At 37.5% G+C, this 25,778-nt stretch overlaps 1 protein-coding gene across 1 annotated transcript in view; it reads right to left on the minus strand.

Moving 5' to 3' along the window:
- Positions 1–1,207: 1,207 nt before the first annotated feature.
- Positions 1,208–25,778, minus strand: part of LOC140240929 (uncharacterized) — a 28,918-nt gene continuing 4,347 nt past the window's right edge. The window contains exon 2 of the mRNA XM_072320700.1: positions 1,208–2,864. Within this exon, the coding sequence (XP_072176801.1) occupies positions 2,222–2,864 (643 nt within the window). The 3' untranslated portion in view covers positions 1,208–2,221. The remainder of the gene's footprint in view (positions 2,865–25,778) is intronic.

The following is a 25,778-nucleotide window of genomic DNA, read 5'->3' on the forward strand; positions in this document are numbered from 1 at the left end:
TGTGTGTGTGTGTGTGTGTGTATGTGTGTGTGTGTGTACATCAAGCGGCTAACGATCGAGTTCAAAAGATGGAATTTGATCTTTGTTTTGAACGAAAGTGGTGTAATAACGGAAACCCAATCCCATTCATATTATATTACATCTTGAAATGTTCTTATTACTGTTATTAAGGAGAATCTCGAGACAATTTCAAAATAATTATAATGGCCCGAATCCACGAAGGTGGTACAAATGAAACCATGGTTTAAACCATGGACAATGGAGCGCCAGTTGTCGCACGGAATATTTCGTTACGAAATCAGTCATTTATTTTCGTCGATGAAATGATTATTTTTTAACGAAATGACAACATTTTCTAACTAAATGAACATTTCGTCCATGAAATGATAATTTCGTTAACGAAAAGGTCATTTTGTCGACGAAACAAAAAAAATGACCAATTTCGTAAGGAAATATTCCGTGCGACACTTGGCGCTCCATGGTTTTTGTCCATGGTTTAAATCATGGTTTCATTATTTTGTACCACCTTCGTGAATTCGGGCTGATTTACAAACACAAAATTATATTTTTACAATCCAATTTGGATTATTTTTTTCAATCTCTAATTTTTGCAAAAGAAAGTTCTTAAACACGTGAGATTAATGTGCAAACGAGCCAGCTGATGATGTCATCACCTTACAATTTCCCATTGATTGTGTACACACACTAAAAAGAAATAATAATAATGACCAGAATTCATTCTACTGCTGTAATAGTGTAATTGTGTAAAGCATGTACTTCATAGCTGAATATCTTACAAGCGGTCAAAACTAGGCTTATTCATTTGAGACGGAAGCTTTACAATTCCATAATTATCCTGCTATTCATCATGTCTGTTCGTCTCTTATATCACCGTAAAGTTGTTGCCTTTATCGTGTGGATTCCTTTTACTACAAGAACAAAATTATCAGATAAGATTGTAATCCTCTCTGTACTTTACATCGAATTCAAAGTAACTTTATACCTCCCCCATCTGTCAACATATCAGGGCCTACATGTAGGCCTATGTATGCATATACATTTGTATACTATTACGTAGATATCTGAATGTAAATGTGGCTGTTGCATGTACCCCATAGGCCCTATACATGTGAACGACACTGTAGACAAAAAGCGACTCGATCACAGATACCCTTTTGTCAATACTGATAAAAGATTATGTCACAGTTTATTACCTGTTTCAACAAACATGAATAACATATGTTCGTTACACATTCTGACAACATATATCATAATCATATAGGCCTACTTATTTACTATATTTTGTGAGGACACGTTTGTAATAACTACAGTAACACTCTATCCCATGTTATCTACGTTTTCAAGCAATGCATAATTCCCACCCTGGTGCGACATTTCGCAAAGAACCAGAAAACCTAGACGACATGTGACGAGTTGTGGACGATCAATGGTGGGTAATCCATGCATATCTACTTAAGTCATTGGGAGAGTCATTTCTAATTGGACGTTCGAATGATTTGATTGGATAGCTTTGTGTCCGTCCCCGTACTTGCTTCAGATTCCCAATTGTATATGGATTTGTTGCAGTGTCAAGCTAATTCTTGCTTGTGTGGAAACTTGTATGTTTGTGCTATTAAAGCTGCGTTCGGCTCTGTACATCTATAACAAGTTTCCAACCTTGTGCCGCGAGCTATCAGCATGAAGAACGACCTGATGTACTTGGCGTGGAAACAGATTTAGAAAAGATGAAAAAACAAATCTTACCAGAGAAGATAGCCTGGGAAGGTCAATGAAGAATTGCGTCGCCATCACAATTGTGTATGATATATATTTCTCCTTTTTTCAGTGTAGGTCTACCTAGATTTCCCTTGCGTGTCCCCTAAGCTTAAAAACTAGACGTATAATGAGGAAAATGACTTGACATAAGGCACTAGGCCTGGAATAAAGCAATTCCTTCCTGTCCATCCGTTTATACCTTTAAAAATGAACAAAAAATAACTAAAAGAAAACAGGCAAATTCTTGTACTTTCGAGAACATTCGTTTTGCTTGTTGAGGTTTTAAAACTTATCAGACGTAAGATGAAGAAGGAATATCAGACGATGCTGACGTCATCAAACAGGCCACTGTGTATATGAAATTGTCAGGTTCTGAATCCAACAGTCAACACTGTATATCATAAATGTCATGGAGTAATAATTCTGGGTTCCGTTTGGTTCTATATCATTTGAACAGTCCAAAATGGTCCCTCGGCCCGGACCACCTTGAGCGCATGGACGAACCATGTCCTGGACTACCTCCCAGGCGGTACGAGTGCGCGAAGAAGGAACTGACGAATGGATCTTTGGAGGCGCCAGTCAGGTCGTCTGTACCACTCAGTCGTCTGAACCGCAGACCTAGCGGGATCTCAACGGGGCTCTTGCTCTCTTCCATCCGTCGTAGAATCTCCTGTCGTATAACGGCTCGTTCGATTGCGCTCAACTCTCGTTTCCTCAGCGGCGTGCGCGCGGTGCCGCGCTTAGACGGCGGCGTCGCAGCGGCGTCGAACCCGTCTGGTCTCTCCAGAAGATCGGTCGGCAATTCGGCGATGCTAATCGCGCGATTGAGATCCCTGATATGCCGATCGACTCTCGATAGAGTGCGTTCCAGCAGAAGTCTCAGGAATTTTGCTCGGGTCCTTTCTTCGTGTAATTTCCCTGCACTTTCGTGGATCTGACTGCCCAGTGATGTCTGATCAGCGGCCGGAAGCTCTAGGAGAGTGTCGTACTCATATTCCAAATGATTTATGTCGGAGTCCGCCTTGCAGTAATTACAGTGGATATGCATTAAGATGAACACGACAACAAACAGGGCCATGTTCTCGGACCTGTAGAAGTCAAAGACAAAAGGTGAAAAGATGGAAAAGGCGATTAAACCTGCAATGCTGTCAAGGATCTTTAAAACACACACACACACACACACACACACACACACACACACACACACACACACACACACACACACAACAAATACATTTATGATTAAAGGGGAAAGAGGGATAAAAACGGACCACCTATACAGCACCTATACATACACTGTACCGGCTACTCACGAAAATGGGGTCCGTCATAATTATAGAGTGGGGTGTTGAGAATTAGCCAAGTCAGACACATTTCCCATCAACTATGGTATTTTCAAACAAGCATACAGATAAAAGCAAAGTGGAAGAACTCGCGATCAAGTGCCTTTTTCTTCACTCATGTAGCTTGTCGGAAAAACAAAAAACAAACAAACTCTATTGCCCTCACCAGCTGTAACTTTCCCATAGGAAATCCTAAATAGCGATCTGGTTGTTGGAAGCTTCAAGAATGCCTGTTCCTTTCAAGCTTACTATCACTCAGCTCAGCGAAACTAATGGAAATGTGTAATGGCAAAGGATGAGAACATTAACCTTAAGTGAAACAATCAGACCAGAGGATTACTCGATTCACCACTCTTTGTTTTCTACTGCATTTCATCCATGGAATAGGAACAAATTTCCCAGTGCTCTGTCGATCTCATTTTATCTGTTCTTCACGAACAACGTATACCGCTCCTACATCCGAGTAATGAGCCGGGGAGACCAGGATCAATTCATCCTGCCAAAGGCATCTTTGCTGCGAAATCCCCGTAAGACCCCCATAGGTCACACGAGTGGTGATATGTTTTGCTCTAAAAGAATCCATACAGACAATTCATCTGATTATTCTTCAGGTGTTCTTGTGGCTCAGCAACAGAATAGAGCACTCTCTGGACGACGAGGATATCGAACTCGGGTCCTTCAATGTTTGGAGTCACAAGCCTTATCCACTATACCACAGTGCCCCCATTATCATAAATCTTTAGAACTATCCCCATTATTTGTTTGTTTGTTTGTTTTTTCTTGTCACAGGCATCACTGTATATAAGAACCACATGATCAATAGTAAACACAGTGTGTATTCAGGGAGATGAGACTCACTGGTATATGTGTTCAATATTTTGCAACGTAAAAAGTACCAATAGAAAGGGGCAACCGAAAAAAAAAAAGTATGCCTTCACAATAATAATGCCTGTGATGCTTCTATATATCACAAACATAATCCATGAGCAAATCAAAAGCATTTTGTTCTTTTTGTTACGTCTTGTCTAATTAATCACGCAACCCCGAAAATGGGAGATTTTTTATTGCAGAAGTAGGAAAAAAGGACAGATATCTTTGACACTTTAGTAATATTTTCATGCACATAATCGCATTCGAGATATGCCGATATGACGCCGTACGAATTATCGTCAATAAAACGATAGATTGAAATATTTCACAAGTTTATGCAAACTTTAAGTATCATTTCTGCCTGGCTGCTTTTTTTTGAAAAAGTAAGCTTTTGAGTAGGCAGTGGTTTTTCAAATCTCTGCATTGAATTTAATTCAGCCCCGTTGGAGCGGAGCATTAAATCACAGTAACCAAACTAGAAAGGCAAGTGTGCACACCATGCAGTTTCAAATTGATTAAAATACATAAATAAAGGTCATTTTACTGGTTTAATTGCAAATGCCTGTGGGATCAAAACCCTCAACCATTCCCATTGCATCTCCAACCCCCGCTCAATTATCGCCCCCAAAACAGAAATCTTTCAAGAAAAGAAGAAAGGTAGTCAATACAAACATACATAAAGAAGAAGAAAACAAAGCTCCACGCGAAGTTTTCAAACTCTTACCCACTCACTCGGGATCCTATATTCTAATTTGATTGTTCACTTAAGTCAAATCTTACTTTAATCCACTTTATCAATGTATCCCTCCTCCACTCCCCCCCCCCCCCCAAAAAAAAAAGCACAAGTCATTCGTCCAAATAGACGGCACACTTTGGTCTGACATTAGCATTTCTTTTGTACACAATTTATAAATACAAAGAAATTACCTCTTACACACCGCACACACACACACACACACACACACACACACACACACAGCTTCTCATTTGATTTTTGTCGATATCTAAACACACAAATGACGCCGATTACCAATTATTGATGATTGAGTATAATCATCCAGGAATCAAGAAAGAAGTAAACAGTTCACTAAAATGAACTGACAAAATATTGTTTAGACAAATTTTCTAAAATAATGGTTCTCATGGGTTTTTTTTTTCTTTGATTTGTATTAACCCTTTGTAAAAGGGTTCTTTTTTTTCTATTTTATATATTTTTTTAAATTTGAAGTATGGTGTGAGAAAGAGTGCTTTGAAAAATAAGTTTGCCTAAATTATGTCTGCCCACTGTAATAAAATTTTACCTATATCAAGTTACATGCAAAATGAGAATAATGTCAAACACACACATACACATAGAGAATCCTAATCTAACCCTAAGGCATGTAAGAAATCTTGTTTAACGACAAACTCAATTCCATTAGTATGGATAAGGGTCAATTTCACAGCCGAATTTCAATTTCTTTTCTAGCTTAGACAACGTTTCGTGATATCCAGTGCTTTCAGCTAAGAAATTTGGTAAACAACAGCTAAATATAATTCTTAATAAGCATGCAGCGAATCACAAAATCATATGAATGTTTGTCATTTTTATAACAAATATAATAGGTTACTCTTTCCAACCGATACCACCTTGTTTAAAGCAGGGTTTTTTCATACGATGTACATTAGCGGATCTCTGTCTGATGGATAGACAATATATCATTTCTGACAACAAAAATAGATGGTGAGTTTCATAATTCTCTACTGGCTGCAAACATCGCTAGAAAGAGTTTTCCGTGAAGTAAGATAGACCATTAACGGTAAAACCCCTTATGGATGATGTGTAAAGTTTAAAGGTGGCTCTTTGTTTAGCCTGAAAACTCGAGTACTATTTGGAGGATGAACAGATGCTCCCACGGAATCTCTCCTCATACCCATTTTTTTTTTTGACTGAGTGATAAAGCATATAAGTAAACATCATTGATATAACAGATCACCCAAACTAGCTCTCCTTAAAAAAAAAAAAGGAAGCAAAACTTGCTAAAGGCTTCTTATGTTCAAAGGAACCAGCACACGCAAGTATATTTAGTCAATAGCAGATCATTTCTTTTTCTTTCCATTCAGAAAAACATACCGCGAGAAATATTATTCTTGCATGTTAGGACTATGTTCCATTAAAGATATTTTCCTTTTACATTTTTATTTACGCCCGTGTGAAAGAGAATTCTTCAGTGATACAGAATCGTGAAAGGAAAGAAACGCGATCCTTCATTTGAGTGACGAAAATAATTCCAGTCATGCACTGCCATGCTTTAAAAAATCATCCATGCCCAAATCGAAGAAAAAAGAAAGAAAATGAATGCGATTTGGTTCATCATTCTAGTAAGAGAACAAATATGAAGAAAAAGGGTAAATTTTGATATGACCTCTTCTTCCAACACTGAGGAGTCTCGTACACTGGCATGATGTTATGCATTTTGTTCTGAACTAGTCCCCCCCCCCCCACCCCCGCCCGCCATCTCCTCCAGATCTACGTTTTCTCCCATCATACTCTTAACCACTTTCCCCTGGTGACATTAACTTCTTAATTTATTCAGACTGTCAATTACGAATTCATCAAATCTAACCATGGTGCCCACACATACACACCCGCGTTTACAAAAGAGAGAAAAAAATATCACACCAGATATGCAAGAGTTTCGAAGGTGACGAGACCCGAGTGACGAAAATGGAGAAGGTTTTTCCCAGGTGAGTTTAGACTGGTAAAGGCGTTGACGATTTGACTCTTGGACTCTGACGGAGTCGCGTTGCATCAACACTGACAGAGATCAGAGACACTGTTGCCACGGCAACCGTTTCCAAAGTGGTTTATATACGCGCGCGAAAGCCGTCTTCATTATCTGAAATGATGTTCATTCTGCGGAGGGTATAAACTCGTATTTGCTGGCCAGTTTCTTTTCAGAATCGAACGTTAACACCTACCGTTGTATCTCATCAATTAAACATTGTTCCTTTCATTGTTTGTTCCATTAACTTTCCCAGGGGATCCTCACAGAAGTAATTTTGCTTATCAATATTTGTTCTATTAACCTTTTACGGAAAGGGGATCGTTCTCAGACCATTTATCCCGCGTTTCATTGCTATAGCGTAATGAGGAACTTGGTTAGTTGCTGCATTTCGTACATTATCTTCCGACTCGTCAGATGATAAAGAGATTCGCAGCCATTTTAATGCAGTGTTCGTTGCCAGCTCAACTTAGTATAGTCAGTTATTTCGAACCAGGGGGCGTTTGTATTTTTTATTATATATATATATATATATATATATATATATATATATATATATATATATATATATATTATATATATATATATATATGTTTAATGCTCATAAGATTGTATGCAATAAAAAGGTGGCGTAAAATTGATTTCCCGGGTCTTTTAGAAAGCACGAACTGCAATTATTGAGTAAAGCAGCCCATCAATAATATGCTTGCCTTCGTGATTTACCTGTAAAGCCTGAAATGTTTCGCTGGAGCAGAGAAAAGGTCACGCACGATGCAGATAATGTGGACAAAGTGGGGGGACTTTTAGCACACATTCAAATCAACGAAAATCGGAGTGTATCAGAGATCATTGTGGCTATAGATGGATAATAACATAGACCACCACAGCGGCTGTATTTATGGACTTGCACTGGCAGAAGAGATAAGGTGTCGTTGCACAATACAAATTGGGAGAGAAGTTTTGGTAACAATAAAATTCGTTATTCCGAAGGTTCGTGAATCCGAATGTTCTTTGTTGAAAAAGGTCCGTTGGACCGGGGACCAAATAAGGTTCGTCATCCGATGGTTCGTCAGTACGCACTCTTCTTTTCACTTTCGGAATAACGAACTTTGTTTCACTTTTGGATTAACAAACTTTCGGAATAACGCACCCTATTTCGTTCTTTGTTTTCCATTTTCGGATTAACGAGCGTACAGTACTTTGTGTGTTTTCTGAATAACAAACCTCATTTTATCTTTCGGATTAACGAAGGTTAGGAACAACGAACATCACCCAAAATTTCAGGAAACATTGAGATAAGGTTTAAAGTCATACCAGATGTTGTCATCGTGTAACAGAGAATGATGATAAGTGTTTATCAGGGAAGTGTCCCTCTCTCCCTCCCTCTCTCTCTCTCTCTCTCTCTTTCTCAATGGTTGCACTTCAACATTGTTGCTTCCAATATCTGGAACTGTCCCTGCAGACGCGAGGCAGTTGGCTTGATTACCCACATTCGAGGAGCATGTCATGCTTATTTGCATATTAAATGTGTGGTCAACGGTGTAAGCGGCTTTGGTACTTTGTTGAAAAGTGCTGAAAATTTTCATCATGATTATCATTGTTGAAGTGTAGAATCTAATATTCTAAACTGGCTGTAAAGTTTCGGTACTTCTCGACTGTGAGTAAGGTATATAGTTTGCAATAAAGGAAAGTAAACACTTTTTCCATTACATATTTTTCATAGAAAATTTTGATAAAAATCTGTCTGTCGTATACCATATTAAAGGTTATTTAATTGGCTATCAACCCAGTAGGTTAGTACAAAGGGAAATTCTATGCATGAGTGAACATATTCGTTTTTGTATTCCAAGGCACAAAAGTAAAAATTGCAAAAATTGACATTTTGGCATTCATTTGCGAATGCCGCTCACGATAGCATTGATAACAAAAGATCAGTTTAACAGAATGAGAGACATGAATGAATGGCAAAAATAAGTTTTCGTTCCCTTGAATCTCCTTATCTATATATCCACAAATAAAAACAAGTGGGAAACTAAAGAGGAAAATAAGAGTTTTTGGCAAATCAAATTCAAATGACACAGGGAGAAAGTTGCAAAGGTATTAAATAAAATGGAAAGAACTTCTGCATTTCATTCTTTCAATCTAGAAATTTTGAAATCAAGTTCAGTTCATGAGACGGATTCAAGAACTAAATATCATTTTCAATTTTCTTAATTTGAAATAACATTTCAAATTTCTACCATTTTCGTTAATATTGCCCCTTCTCTAATGTCATCTTAATTTGGATTTGACAGAAGATTCTTCATTTTCTCCATGATTTTTCTTTCTTTATCTTTGGGGCTACAATTAAGACATTATAGAGATCAGTGGGTGATTTTTGCAAGTTAATTTGTGTTTCTTATTGCGTTAAATTCGTCTTTTGTTCTCATTGATATATAGAAGAGCACATACGCATGAATGAGAACTCGTCCATTTTTGCAATTTCTACTTTTGTGCCTTGGAAGAGAAACACGCCTGTGTTTACTCATGCGTAAAGTTTCACTTTTTAATAACCTAGCAGGTGGATAGCCAATTAAATTACCTTTAACATGGTATATGCAACATCAATATTTAGTCAGTATTCTACGAGAAATATGAGCTTGAAAAAGTGTTGACTTTCTTTTTTTTGCTGAGTTTATATCGTTGGTTAAAGGAAACCAAAACCCAAAGAAAAATGTGGATTGAGTGAAAGTTTTGATTTTGGAACCGCTGGATGATGAGGAAATTACTAGAGGTTATGACGTCGTGTGTGGACAACAATATAAAAAAGATATAAAGGAAATTTCACAAAAATTCACTTTTCTAGCATTATGAAAAAGTACTTGACTAACCGCTTTCAGAAAGCAGGGGAAATAAGTGCTACCCTTAACATAATGTCATCAAATTGATGGAATCTGTAGTTTTCGTGGAAAATGAATTTTTGTGGCATTCCCTTTATATCTTCTTTATATTTTTGTCCACACATGACGCCATAACCATGATAACCTCTAGCAGTCTCCTCATCCAGCGGTTCCAATACCAAAACTTTGAAAATTCGTAACTTTTGCATCGATTGTCCGATTTTCCTCAAACTTTTACTGATGTGTTCTACTAATGTTGTTGTTTAACTCAATCCACATTTCTCTTTGGGTTTTGGTTTCCTTTAACAAAATACATCACAAAACTTTTAGCGAAAGAAAATGTAAGTTGGAGAGAGAGACAGAGAGAGATAGGGTCGTAACAATGAAACTGCGAAAGGCGCAGCATTGTTGACTTGAGGTTAAGGCAAAATTAATGAACTTCAGTGATTTTTTTAAACATTTTTTTTTATAGAGAGCATCGTCACTGATCGTGGTGACATTTCGGGTATCCATCACTTCTTTCAAAGCATCGGTATGGTTCATGACATCCTGCTATCAGTTTCTTTCTTTGCATAGTGTCAGATCTTCTGCCACAATTCATTGCTATATCTAACGCCTCCATATCATTTCATCATTATCAGCTTGACCATCTTATTTTTCTCTAAATGTACCTGAAAAGACGTCGAAGTAATTCACGTCATTCACAGCATCACACTTTGTCCTCATGTTTGCCTTATCCCTTGACTCTTGTGAAAGCTTCTCGACAGAAACAAGTGAGCCGAGACTGAAGGCTAAAAGGGGTGAGATCTACGCGTACACAATTTTTGATATAATTATGGGTTGGTTAAATACCTGTGAACGATATCAAATAAATACAATTACATGTGACCACAGAAGAACATTTTCGTGTTAACTCGTTCAGGACGGTTTGATTTTGCTACAACACGCATTTCCCATAGACACTTGCCCGAGTATACTCGGGACTCGTCATCAATGGGTGGTGGTGGGGGGGGGGGGGGGTATTTAATGAAACCAGGGGACGCATTTTGGTATACCATGCGCAGGCGGAAAATGGTGTAGAGACATTTCGAAGCTGCGAAAAGAAGTGTGTGGGGAGCGGGATGTGGTCTTGTTGGTAACGTTGCGAAAATGGCTGCCGCAGAAAATGGAAATTGAAGGTTGTTTTTAACTCTCAAGGTACTATGACCTGCACTTCCCACTGTAATATTTCATGCATGGCTGATACAGAAAGATGAGATTATGTGGCTTGATTTTTAAGATGATTCTTCCCGCTCTATTTTGAAGTTTCTGCATTTGGTCAAGAAGTTGCTCACGTGATGATTGAAATGTAATGTCTGCATAATCGGGAGCTGCGGGAGCGCTATGAGGCCATCAAAAGTAGGTCATTAAAAAAAAACACAAGAAGTGTTTGTTTGTTTGTTTGTTTGTCGGTCTGTCTGTCTGTTTATATGTATGTATGTTTGTTTGTTTATTTGTTTGTTTGTTTGTTTGTTTGTTTTTTCTCGCAAGATGGAACGGGGCACTTGTGTTGTGACGATAGTTTGTTAATTTGTTTTTTCGAGTCACACTGCAGCCTAATTTATGTAGTACAAGTCGTATATCATATAGACGTGTATATTAAGAAAATAATATAAATGGGGGGAGGGGGGCGACTAGTGTGTGTGGACGAGGATGATAGAATTACATTGATATAAGATAGAACAAGATAGAATTTCATACACTAAATTAGTGACAAATGCATGTATTTCCATCACTCGCGAGGTAGCAAAAGCCATGGACATGGAAAATATTACCCCGTTTGTCTTAATGTAATTGTCCTTGTCTTAAGAATCACATTTTTTTTTCACGTTGTACTGCATGTATATCTTACATAATGTTATAGCAAACATGTGGAATTCGGAAAAATCAGCAATAAAATCATTATTGTATAGGGCCTACTGACGAACTGTTTCTTCTCCTATGGCTCGACCTGTTTAAGTTTTTGTTTGTTTGTTTGTTTGTTTGTTTATTCAAAATTAATAGTTATTACCCAACTCAGCCCTTTAGACAGGGAAAATGGAGAAGGGGGTGAATATTCCTTCTCACCCCTACCCCCCCCCCCCACTTGTGGTCATGTAGTTATAACGGTGGCATGACATTTGCTCCTGTGACAATTGCTCCGGTCTTATTTTCTCTCGGACTTAAAGGCCCGGTCCCACTGGCCGATCAAAATTTCGGGGTGGCTCCATCCGCTTTCATCCGCTCCAGAAATGGACAAAATTGGCGAAAATTGGCGAAAACAGAACGGAAAAGAATGGACGTGGGTAGTGTGTAGCGGGGATGTTAAACGGATGTTCGTCGGAAGCCTAGTGGATGAAAGCGGATGGAAGTGGATGACAGCTCCGAAGGGGTTACCGGGATAATTGCGAAGCGGACACATAGCGGAAAGAGCGGATGCATAGCGGATGAAGCGGATGCATCACGTACGCCTAACGGAAACAAAGGGGATGCCGCGCGGATGTATGTCGGATGCAAACCGTTCACTGCGCATGCGGGGGGTATGAATTGCATCCGCTCGGCGGATATAAAGGGATGCAGCAAGCACGCAGTCAGCATAAAGCGGAAAGACGTGCTGGCGGCTACATCGATACATCTCTACTACATCTCGTTAAAGGCTACATCGATACATCTCTACTACATCTTGTATCAACACCATGGTGCGTCAGTCAGGCAAGAAAAGGAAGTCCGTGCCTACTCGTTCAAGCCCTGGCAAGGTGAAGAAGGCCAGAACCAGCACCCCACCCCCCTGACACTGACTCTGATGGTGAAGCTGCTGCTTGAGATGCTGTGGTGGACCAGCCCCAAGGCCCTCAAGCCCCCCAGAGCCCTGCTGCTGAAGGCCCTGATGCTCAAGCCCCTGAAGGTCCTGATGTTCACGCCCCTGAAGCCCCGAATGCTCAAGCCTAGGTGTCCTTCTACATACTCTAGACATGACATACTCCACACATCCTAAATATACGGGATACATCCCAGATACAAACGCTTTGTCCGTTTTGAATACATTATATACGAGATGCATACGCTTACATCCTTTCTCTTCCCGTGCTACCAACGATGTATAGACGTTCCATGTACCTTATCTTTCCTCCCTCTTTCCGTTTTGAGCTGCAGCGGATGTGAGTTGCGAGGATGCCCAGAGGATGCAGAGAGGATACAGCCGACGTTTAACCGATGATAATGGACATAAAACGTTTGTTGCTCGTATATGTCGCGGATTTACATCGTATGCGGGGAAAGTTCATCCGTTCTAAAAGTTTTAAGCAACTTAAAACTTTTTGCCCGGATGATATCACAGTGGACGGATGCTCGATGGATAGAGCGTATGAAACACGTATGCAGTGAGTACATAACGGATGCATAGCGTTTTCCAACGGATGGCAAGATTTTTTTTTTTTTTTTTTTTTTTACTTTTTACATCCTCTCGTGCAGTGGGGTTATGGTCGTGATAAGGTTTTAGGTTTACTTTGATGTGATGATTAGGATTAGGGTTAAGGTTATGTTTGTGGGTGGGTTTTATGATTGGCTTAGCGCGCAAATAACATGGGAGCTTGTATTATCGCAGGAGCAAATGTCATGAAACCAATAATAACACACCTATTGAGAAGATAGCTTTGCACCGGATGCGTGTGAGTGTGTGCGGGTTTGACGATGAAACCACGCTGATACATGAAGCGATAGATTCGTTATCACAAAACTGCATTCATTCACTCAATTCGCCAAGGAGATTTAACGAAAAATATAGAAATACCTACGTAGGGAGATCGTTTATTGCATGCGCATACATTTGGGAATGATGTGTCTATTGTTTGACATGTCCATTACATAGGCATACTCATAATTCATGAAGAAAAAAAAATAACTGGGCAGATAAGAGAACCTCCACGCAGTTACCCCCGAGATACAACACCGTATAATGTTTGAGCAAAAATCATCACCCTATGTAAACGCCAGTGACGAGATTCTTTCATGAAATTCGTTTTCCTCTCATTCACCGGAGACGAACAATCCCAATTATGTTCTAGTTTTTCACCCTCTGCTTTTGTGTCATTTTATCGTCAGTGAAGAAGTTAGAGGAATAACTGAAATTCACACTTGCACTGTAGACCCATTGTTAAGTTTGAAAGAGAGAAAAAAAGAAGTATGCCGGCAATGAAACTGATATAGAAGCGAGCTTTTCAAAGCACTGTTTACATCAAACAGTGATTACTCTGTTTTTGTTGGTTCTTTTTTTCTGTCGGGCCTTAGACTTGGTCTAGTATATGGGACGATGAAAAGGTTTAAGGGAAGGTATAAGAAAGAAATCAAGGAGTCGAGATTGTAGGAGCCCTTTCTACTCCTTTACTTTTTATTTCATTTTGCTGGGGAGATCACTTGCACTGATGAGAAACTTGCACGGACACGCGATCTTCGGGATGCGTAGCGCATGAAGCTATACATACCTATATCCCGGACCACTTAACCCGATACGCCTGATCAAATGTTGACACACCTGTAGTAACGTGAGGGCTGGGTGGTGCAGTGCTGGGCGAGCTTGTGCAATGTGAAGCGGCTCATGTAGCACGCCAACACCTCCTTGATGAAGGGCTTGGATTAGCCCCCTTCAAATTTGATTTCGTACCTTCATCCGGCTGTAAACAACTAAAAGAAATAAAGGAAAACGAATACGCATCCGGTTTCTGATAGCATTGAATGAATTCTTGCCACCTCTTTCTCTAACAGGTTGGAGTCTCCGATTTCCGATTGGCGTGACGTTAGTCCAAAAATGCAAAATAATATTTTGAAAAAAGATAAGAGAGAGAATGTTAAATATGTTTGTGTATTTCTGTAGGTAAGGGGGTAAGTGGATATTTATGTGGGTGTGTGAGTATTTAAATTTTGCTTCGAGGTGTAAGCCGATTTGATTTCAATGTATCTGCTTCAATGTCATGTAGCTATAAGAGTCAGTGGTTTATGCGAAATGACCGAACTTAAGTCAAATTTGACGCATATCAGAAATTCAAACCCTGGAGCGCGGTCGGCGCCAGAGAGCTCTTATCCAATTGGCGTGAATACACCAAAACATCACAACTGGTTTCTGCTGACGGCTCCCCTACCCCAAGAGAGTGTCAGTTACGACTTTATTTTCCCCAAACCTCATCCACAATTTAAGTTCTTTTAAACGATGTTGTCTTCCTTATCTTTTATAGATTATACCAATTACACTAATTATTTCATTTTGTTGTATAGGCAAAAGAGGATTAGACTTTTTTGGGGGAACAACTGGGAATTTATTTTTGGGTTAAGTAATTGAATGATTAAGCATTCGGATGGACCTCGAAGGATACAATGTGGACATTCATCCATGAAGATTTAAACCCTGCCCCGTAATCTTTAAAAGAAAAAGTCACAGAATTGATTCATCTGTATTTTTCATGTTCCGTGGATGTTATGGATATTATGCTCCAAATGAACAGTATTCGGAATGACATGGTCGTTAGAATAAATCTTACATCAAAAGCCTGACTAAGAAAAAAATCTATACAGCTAAATCTTCGTGTGCATGAATGTGGTAAAGTTCATGCAGAGTAATCGACAGTTACAAAAGTCACCAAGGTTACAACATTTCACTCGTTTGAAGTAATTTGATCGACACTGAGTAACACCCACGCGAAAATATGATATATACACATATACTACGTAATGTGAAAATAACATATATACAATATGTATGTACAATATAATATATACATATGTATATAATATTTATAATATTATATATATCATATTATGTATGTATGTATGTATATCCTAGAGAGAGAAAGAGAGATCTAGAAACTTATACAGAGCGTCAAGAATACTAGTGTTTCAATCGTTTGCCTGTTTTGATAAATGCCCATATAAAGGTCGGTAAATAATAGCCCTACATAATGTTGTTTGTCAGCCAATACAGAGAAGGTGGAGTGCAAACTTTTTGCATTGCATTTTAATTTTGTTTTTGTCTCTTCAACGGAAGCTAGCACCATTAAGAAAATTTCCTGCTACTACCACCAAGAAAACAACCTTCAACGCCTTCATAATCTATGTAAAGCAAAGGAAACGAACGGCTTGCAGTTATTGAAATGCCAGCGCATCTCGAGCGCTACATGGTCTTTCCGGCCATGCAGCGCCTGCTATACTGTGTAAGACAGCAACCGGAACCAACCTCTACTTTTCATGGAGTGGTGTGCTTTTAGGGCTACCATACGACGGAGTGCGCCTTTTCACAGAGCAAATTTGCACACATTTCACCTGGCTTCCAGTCACAATGGACATTTATATACTCTGGTATTTACAGTTATTTCCACGTGATGATGATGATGGTGAAAATACACTCTGCGCGTTACCAGCAGGATAGTTACTTGTTGTATACTGTACCATTGACATTGTTGCAAAATGCAGGACTGATTTCCCTGGATGCACGTCCAAATCACTCACCTACCAAGGCAAGTGAGTATTCCAATGAATAGATAGCTAAATATAAACATCAGTCGATAGCTATTTGATAAATGTGCGTCAAGTATAAATCGATAACATTTATAGGCGTCTATATAAAGGCGTCTATTTAATAGGCGATCTAGGATAACAGCTTGAGGAGGCTCTTTATCAAGATCTATCGATTTAAATGGAATGTGTCATAGTAAGCCTTTCTGAAACCGTTCAAATTAACAGATTCTGCACAGTCGATGTGTATGTTCTTTAAAACAAACTACGTAAGCACTTATGCTCATCCGTCTTGACTGAACCGGGAAAGAAGACCGGCAACATTAAGTGTTTAGAAGTTTAAGATGTTTTACCGTTTTCGGAGCAAGGAAATGTAAGTAATTACACATTATCGCGTGGTACATGTTATTGTTGGGACTTATTTCTATATCTTTGATGAACACTCAGGAGGAATATGTACCATTAGCGTTTCCAGTTGTTGTATGTTTGTGTAGCATTGCCTGTTGTTAACTTGCGTGATGTAGAAAGACTGTCAAATTTATATTCAACAAAATCTTGATATATTTTTCTCTGTCATTTTCATATGCCTGGTCAAAGCGTAATATTCAGTTGACTGTTGACAGTAAGAAAAAAAAAACCAAGTATTCGTATATCTTTTAATGATGTGCAATTATGATATGCTGGCACCTTAATAAATGAACTTGATACACAAAAGCTAATCATCATTTTTTTTATTATTCTGTAAATACTGTAATTTCGATAAAGAGAATGACTTAATCCACGTCCAAGTTATAATTTTTAGCAGTGATTCTTGCTCAAATTATCCTGGAATCCCTCCCCTTTCCTGATATCATTAGTATAATAGTTTGTAATCTGTAAGTATAGATAGCTAAGACTGTATAAAGTCTTTTTGGGTTGCATGATGCAGACAATATTCAAATAAACGTGCATTCAGTCTGAGGCGCGGATATCTTATTCATTTGTAGACCATGAAAACTCCTAATCGTCTAATCTTACTGCGCATAGAAAGAACAACTCCTTGGTCTTTGAAAGAAACAAGTAAATTGGACTGTAATGATGTCACTTTCAAGAAAAAAATCATTGTGAATCTTTGTACAGTACATACAGTTCACTCCTTGCAACACTGAGTTCTATTGCATTATTATCTACTGACTGAGGTACAGATTAAACGAAAACAGAAGTAGTAATATAATGACGAAACTTAATGCATACTCATTCCGAATTTGATTATGGATAACTTACTTGTATATTTCTGATTGTTGTTAAATTGCTCCCCTATTCCTGTGTCCTGTAGTATACATTCCATGAAAGGCAAAAAGCGCCGACCTGTGTGCTATATGTATAACTACTTTTATGGGTATCATAATTATCATTATCATTACCACTGACCGAAGAAATAAAAAGGATGAGAATAATAGATGAAGAAGATGACATTTCTTTTTACTTTGGGTGTGTGAATGCAGCACGAAGTGTATATTTAGATTATACTTGTAAGCACTAAGAATTTCTACCTTTATTTTTGCTGAAAGTATGACAGGTAGAAAGATGACGAAACTTTCACTTTCTGTCGTAAGTCTATCTTTCTAACAATCTGCAGTTTCCTTTTCTTTGATATTTTAGTATGTGTGTGTATGCGTGCGCGCGAGTGTGTGTGTGTGTGTGTGTGTGTGTGCGTGGATGTGTGTGTGTGTGTGTAAAGGCGCGTCACCTACTGCTTATCAAATATCTTTGTAGAAATACTAAGGGGGCGGAAATGGACTGAAATAGTAAGATGAATGCAGAAACCTGTTGCTTTTTGTAGACACAGTCTTCATATAAACGAGCACATAAAATGAAACTAGTACAGATTACTGTAACTCGGACGAAATATTCAGATTTGGGAATTCTTATTAGAGGACTCAAGTCTTCAAGTCTCCCAAATCGAAAGCGAAATGCAGGGGATTGGAGCTTGCGGTATTCTTTAAGTGAAACTTGCCACTTTTCATTCCTGACGAACTCTGCCTTGCCTATAATCTACAGCAGTCTTTCTTGTTTTCCCCAAAACACTGTCTGGTGACGGAATGATTGAAGTCGGGAGCTAATTGGACATTTTCGTGAACAAGAATGACATATGAGGAAACTTGACACAATTCTCTCTATGAGGATTATGATTCTGATCTCAACCTCATTCTTTTTGTTTGCTTTCTAATTTCTAGTTCATTTTTTTTTTCTCTCTCTCTTTTCTCTTTCTCTATGAATATACATGTATATGTATATGTATATGTATTTTATGTATATATACATATATATACATGTGTATATGTCTGTGTGTGTGTGTGCCTCTTTCTATCCTTTTCGACTATTTTCATCCACTTTTCATGGACATGGGGCTGATTGTCAAAGTTCGCATTCTTTCTACCTACACAGAGTTAAAAGAGATAATCAACACTGCCTTTTTCTTTTCTATTGGATTTTTTTTTTTGCGAAAATGATTACAAATATATAATTCTATAATATATATATTTATATATAGGCACATACACACACACATTATACAAATATATGTTATATACATATCTGTGAGGGCGTGTATTTATATCTGTGTCAGTTTTCGGTGTTTGTTTATTATACATGCATGCTGGCATTATACCTACACTTCTGAAAGTAGATAGTAAGTTCATATCAATCTCAGTCATATCAAAATCAAAATTAAAATCATTACGAGGTAGATCAGACAGATTCTATAATGAGGAATTCTCTGAGCAGTTCATAGAAGGGTTTAAGGGGAAAGAGTTTTTGGAATATTTTACCTTTGCTGCACATTCAGTAAGCTGAGCTTTGGTCACATTTTGCATTGGTGTTGGATCGAAATTTGTGCTTCTGGGCCCTATTTTCTGAAGAGTTAAAATTGATTAAATAGTTGATTTCAACTGTAAGTCTATGGCAGCCTAAGTGGTAAGGAAATTTAAAATCGATTTTATCTTTTAATATAACGGGGCCCAGATGAAGATGACAAAACCTAAAAGTTACCCTCTCCCCCCCCCCCCCCAAAAAAAAAAGAAAGAAAAAGAAAACAAAACAAGACACCCATTTTGTGTTTTGTTTCGATCAAGATTTTGTAATTCTGACAACTCAAAACTTATACCTCACAATTGATGTTGTTTCAACTTTGTATGAGGTAAGACTGTGCTCTTTTACTAGAATGACTTTGCACAATAGGACAAATGTTACTTTTCATTTACTAGTATCAAAATCAAAACAAAGTAAAACCCATACACACTTAGCAGGTAAATAATATATAGGTAATTTGCACCTTCGGGTTTGATGTCAGCCTGTTGAAATTTAAACAAAACTTACCTAATTTTACTTGTCTTACATCTTCCCTCATGCCTTCAGTAATCCATGCTATAGAATCAGTGATTCAACAAAGTGATTATGCCGCAGGCGATTCCATCTATTATACGTTTGATTTTGAAAGTCAACAACCCGTCCTTCCACTGTCACGACATATTGATTCTGGCACACATGTGTACTTAGCCTTGATAATAGGTTCCCGTTTGCGTAACTATATATAAGCCCGATGACAGGCGTATTCACTTTATATACGTTGATTGCTACAAACGCGGTATATCACTTACAGCTCAGCTAAGTTCTAACACTTCTCATGACATTGCTCTCCCGGGATTGTTCTTAAACACCTACACGGCTTTATCAAACATTGAAAAACAAAACAAAACCAACGTATACATTGTATCTATTACAAGAGAGAGAGAGAGAGAGAGATGGGAAAGGGTAAGAGAAAGAGAATTTAAACAGAAAAGAGAAAATGAAAGGTGAAGTGTTGGAGAGTAAAGAGAACGTTTTGGGACTGGGGATCAAAACATCGAAGCACAGCTCAGAATGATTACTTGAAAGTAACCTGGCTTGACGGGCTTTAAAGGGACTGTGTTACATGGAATGGGGATCGCTTTCATGTACCTTGTACCATGTAATTGGGGAAGGCGAAGGCTACTAAATCTTTGACACCTTGACGAATTAAAGGCATAATTTACCATTTGCAGATGAAAACAAAAACCGAGAATTAGTGTTTTAAAATAGCTCTAAGATGTGAGTTAGGGATGGAAACAACCACTGTAAAAGTTTGAATGGATATAATCGATGTTTAGTATTGTTAAATGCACACAATTTGAACAACGGTTATAATTGAAATGTTTCCAGACTAAACCGTCTACAGTTATGGTTTATTGAGAAAAATACTGATATCCCCTTATATTTTAGGCTTTATTGCGAAAATTGTATATGATAGGGTGATTTGTGATACAACAGACCTTCACATATGCACCATATATGTGATATCTTGATTTTTTTTAAATCACTGCTCCCAAAGGTAAACAGGACCTTTATATAGTAAGGAATAATTTACCATTTGCAGATGAAACAAAAACCCAGCATTAATGTTTTAGAACAGATGAATGCAGGTGAACTCATAAAACTAAAAATGGAAATAGAAATGATCTTCATTTCATATCTTACATGTCTTTAAAGGGGCTGTACAGTACTGGTTGAGGTGGGGATTCATGTTTTTTACATTCCTAAGTGAGATAATGAGAAACCTCTTATGAAATATGAAAGAGCATGTAATTTTAAGAAGGATTCAACGTTTATTTGATGAAAATTGGTTTTCAAATGGCTGAGATATCCAAAAAGTGGTAATAATAATAGACTACATGCCACAACTTTATTAGGATCTCTTTGTTTCACCTTGTTTTTGGATATCTCGGCCACTTCAAAACTGATTTTCATCAAATAAACTTTTGATATCCCTTAGAATTGCATGCTCTTTGACATCTCATAGAGTGATCTCGCAAAACGTTAAATGATATATCCTCACCTCGACCAGAACTATACACACCCTTTAAGGTAAGACAAAACTGGTTGCTAAGGGGAGATTATGAAATCCTATGTCATTACTACCATGCATGGAAAGTACAATAAAAATGTTTTTGTGTCGTGTTGTTTTTATTATTATTTTGTAACGTATATTTTTTAGTCAATAAGTTCGATTACTTTCCGTTTCACTATACTGGAGAAGGAAAACTATTCACGGTCGTCATCCACTGACTTCATCATGGAGTTTTAGCTCGAATGCAATTTCATATCACATCCAAATTCGCTGTAATAATAAAGTGAACTCAAAGAAAAATGAAGAGGTTTCATCGAAATCAATGGGGACTTTGGAGTGATAACGTTATCTCCTTTAATGGTTTCGCTTGCGGTTGAGAAAAAAACAACAACAACAACCATAGTTTCTTTATGAAAAACACGTGAAACGTGAAACGAAATTGTCCATTTGCATTTTTGATTCTACTGAAACGTCCTTCCATTTTATGTGTTTTATTTATTTCAGATATAAAGGTAACCTGGGTATAGAATTTGTCTGTATATTGTTCTCATGAGGAGGGGGGGGGGGGCGTCACCATTGAATATAAAGATAATTTTTTTTTTTATCGTAATTGCAACTTTACACCGAATTAGAGTGAAGTACGAGAGAAGGGATGTGGCTGTGATGTGATTGAATTATACCTAATTGGCTTGTACATGTATCAGATGCAAAGTATAATCAAATTCTACTTCAATCTTATCAAATCGATATCGATTCAAGAACCGATGAAATCAGTCGCATAAAATGTTCCAGCACTGTATGCATGACAAAGAGTCAGCTGTGATAACTTCAAATTTTACTTCAATCTTATCAAATCGATATTGATTCAAGAACCGATGAAATCAGTCGCATAAAATGTTCCAGCACTGTATGCATGATAAAATAGTCAGCTGTGATAACTTTCGAAAGAATGAAAGCAAAGAATAAAAAAGTGCGTACATGTGCCTACAAAACCAGGAGGAGCGTAAAGCACACGTGACTGATATCACTACTTCTTGCATCGATACAAATGATACCTCGTTTAAAGTTCCCTTGACAATTTTGAGTAAAATCTTACAAACTTAATCTGTGAGTAAAATAACTTTAAATGACAAATCACTGTAACAAGTAAGCTCACGCAAACGCTGGTGTATGAATATAATATGTATTCTGTTTGTAATATCGGATGTGCGTATTTGTCGTACAAGATCTCAAATAAAAAGAAAAAGAATAGAGCGCTTTTTAAAGAAGCAACGAAACGGACTTAACATATTGTTTGTATTCTACAAACGCTTTAACTGTCGTTCAGACTCCTTTTTCATTCGAGGAATCAAATGCCGTAAATTGTCCTATGGAAGAAATCGATACGGATGAACTTCGAGAATGGTGGAAATGTAATTAGAGAAACAAAGCCGTTTGTGTATATTTTCACACTATTGTTCAAGAAACACAGCGTTATGCCAAAAGCCCCTGAGTAAGCTACTTGATCCTACAATCATAATCGTCCATATCTACCTTCGTCCAGTTAATTCCAACGTGTGTATATTATGTCTGTCATTGTATTTCACTGTAGAAAGTCTTCCAGGACAAAATTGAATCTCTATGGCATTGAGAGCAAGGATATCTAAGATCATGCATCTAATTCCTTCGATTCCAAACTGACAAGTCAAAGCGTATATTTCCCCCATATTATTATGACGTTATCATACAAACACGTAGCAAACAGCACAGTATTAACATCCAGCAAACTTGTAGGTATGTTCATGTGTGTGTGTGTTTGTGTGTGTGTGTGTGTGTGTGTGTGTGTGTGATGGTATACAATACGGTAAACAAGAAAGAATATATGCCTTATAAGATACCAGAAGAAAGACCCCAAAATAAGTTTTTAATGTATTCATATTCAACAAAGCGTTATAAATGAATGACATGAAGACTAATCTTCATTAGAAGAATTAAATGGTACAACGGTAGAAATTGAGACTTCAGTTTACCTTTGGGAGCAGTGATTTAAATAATGTTCAAGATATCATTTTTGATGCATATGTTGGGTCACAAAACATCCTACCATATATGATTTTTGCAATAAAGCCTACAATATTAGAAGTATTTTCTCATATGACATTAAAACATAACTGTAGACGTTTTAGTCTGGAAACATTTCATTATTGAAATTCGTCTTATATTATTTATTTCGTGCATTTAACAATATTTAAAGGAACTGTACAGTACTGGTTGAGGTGGGGATTCATGTTTTTGACATTCCTAAGTGAGATAATGAAAAGCCTCTTATGAACTATGAAAGAGCATGTAATTTTAAGAAGGATTCAACGTTTATTTGATGAAAATTGGTTTTCAAAATGGCTGAGATATCCAAAAAAGTGCTAATAATAAAAGGCGACATGCCACAACTTTATTAGGATCTCTTTGTTTCACCATGTTTTTGGATATCTCAGCCATTTCAAAACCGATTTTCATCGAATAAACTTTTGATACCCCTGAGAACTGCATGCTCTTTGACATCTCATAGAGTGGTTTCTGAATATCTCGCAAAACGTTAAAAGCTAAATCCTCACCTTGACCAGAACTGTACACACCCTTTAACATCGATTATACGGATTCAATTTTTTACAGTAGTTTCTATCCGTTACATTTGAGAACTATTTTGAAGCACTAATGCTGGGTTTTTGTTTCTTCTACAAATGGTAAATCATACCTTCAACATTGGGAGTGTCATTTAATAGTAACTAGATACTGCCCAGTAAATAAAAAGCTCATAGTACACACACACACACACAAAAAATGCAGACGTTAGAAACACAGACGCGCGCGCGCACACACGGACACGCATAATACCGACACGCACACACCTGTTGTCTGACTGTGTATTATATATTGAATGGCTGTCCTAAATAGACCCTACTTGTATCAAAAACAGCCGATGTTTTGACAGTAGGGGATTAAATGATACTGTATAACCTACGACAGTGGTCTGAGAACTGCACGCTGCCACTGGGAAGCTGCGATCCCTTGTTCGCCCATGATATGAGATACTATAATAATGTGACTGACATCCCGACGAATGGCATTTTCATTAGCCATACGTCATATACGTGTACCACACTTGATCTCAGGGGGTCATTGTACACCTGTAAACAATTTATCCTTTGCATGAGTTCTGGGCCGTTTCACTCTAAAATTAATCATTGCTGTCGACATTGATTAGTTCAAGCTCCTCTGAATGAATTATTTCGTTCATTTCAAATTGATTTAGTTTTATTTTCAAAATTGCCTTTCTATTCATTTCGATTCTAATCAGTGCTTCCCTCGCTCGTCTACTTTAGATAATCATATCTTTAAATCATCATTCATACGTAAGAGAACCTCTCCGCCTCAGTCTTTAATCAAAATAATACAGCACTACAAAAAGATCAGTGCTGATGTATAGCTCGAGAGTACACCTTTATTACGGGTTGCTATCATTTGTACTTCCGAAGTACTTCCGAAATAGGAGTTAATGGAGAACTTGTTAAGCCTTTCCATCCTAGCGTATTTCTCCTTCTCTTTTCCAATAATATTGAAAATGTCCCAATCACAAGACTGCGACATTCAACGTTACTTAACCCTTGCATCACGAAGTATTTCATCACAAAAGCGATAGAAGATTATGATTTGATTAGCAATTAAGATTCCAATTGTTGTATCATCAATATATTCATATAAGATCAAAATACAACATTACACTCAAGGACAGGGTGTAACAAACGAAATGACGTTTGATATGCTCACAAGAATGAAATGAATGGGGGACTAGTAAGTGATAAATGTTCATGTAATGCAAAATACGTAGGTGGCTTCCTAATTGAGAAAAAGAAAGGTATACTTAGTAGTGAAAAACAGGGAGCTTTATGGTGTTGCTGCTTTTTCTGAAATATATTTAGCATTTGTGTGCAAATTACTTTAATAACCGGAGTAAAATTAAACGAATTAAATGGGAAATCAAATAATGTAGTTCTATTTTTTTTTATTAACTTTAGCGTGTTTTCATGAAACAATGACACTAGCGGCATGTTCATAATTACGTTAATTGAATGATACGATGATGTATCACCTCGTGCGTCTACCATTGACCCACACACAAGTATCCACTTAAATTCAATTTTGGCATGGAATCAGTGTGAAAAAACAACAACAAACTATCTGTATTCTTATCGTTATCATGTACCTGCATATATTCTTTTGGTTTAAATTCAACGATATTTTCATTTCAACGTTCAAGGCAGACTTGAAGAAAACGTCTACCGTTTGTTTCACTTGACTGGACTTTATCCTTGTTAAATCATATTCTAACCAGGATAACAAACAAGGATAACAAATGATGAAGATTTGGAATTTAATATGCAACCTGTATTATCGACCGAGATGTTATGTGATGCCATCTAATGACATTGATTGCTGGACTATGTGTGTTGATTCATCGGACTGTTTAGTAGGAGTAAATATCTATGTTGGGTAGAAAGTCTATACACACTTTCTTAATACTTCAATAACGCATTCCTGTAGCGAAGCTTGCCGAATGTTTAGCTTGCACAGCAGCAACTATTAATACATACACACTCCGAGTACCGAAATACATTGAGTATCCACAGTTAAATGGAACAGCTCGTAACTAGGAAATAGCATTTCCATAAAATTCTACATATTCCTA

The sequence above is a fragment of the Diadema setosum genome, chromosome 17 (genome assembly GCF_964275005.1).
Source record: "Diadema setosum chromosome 17, eeDiaSeto1, whole genome shotgun sequence".
Lineage (NCBI taxonomy): Eukaryota > Metazoa > Echinodermata > Echinoidea > Diadematoida > Diadematidae > Diadema > Diadema setosum.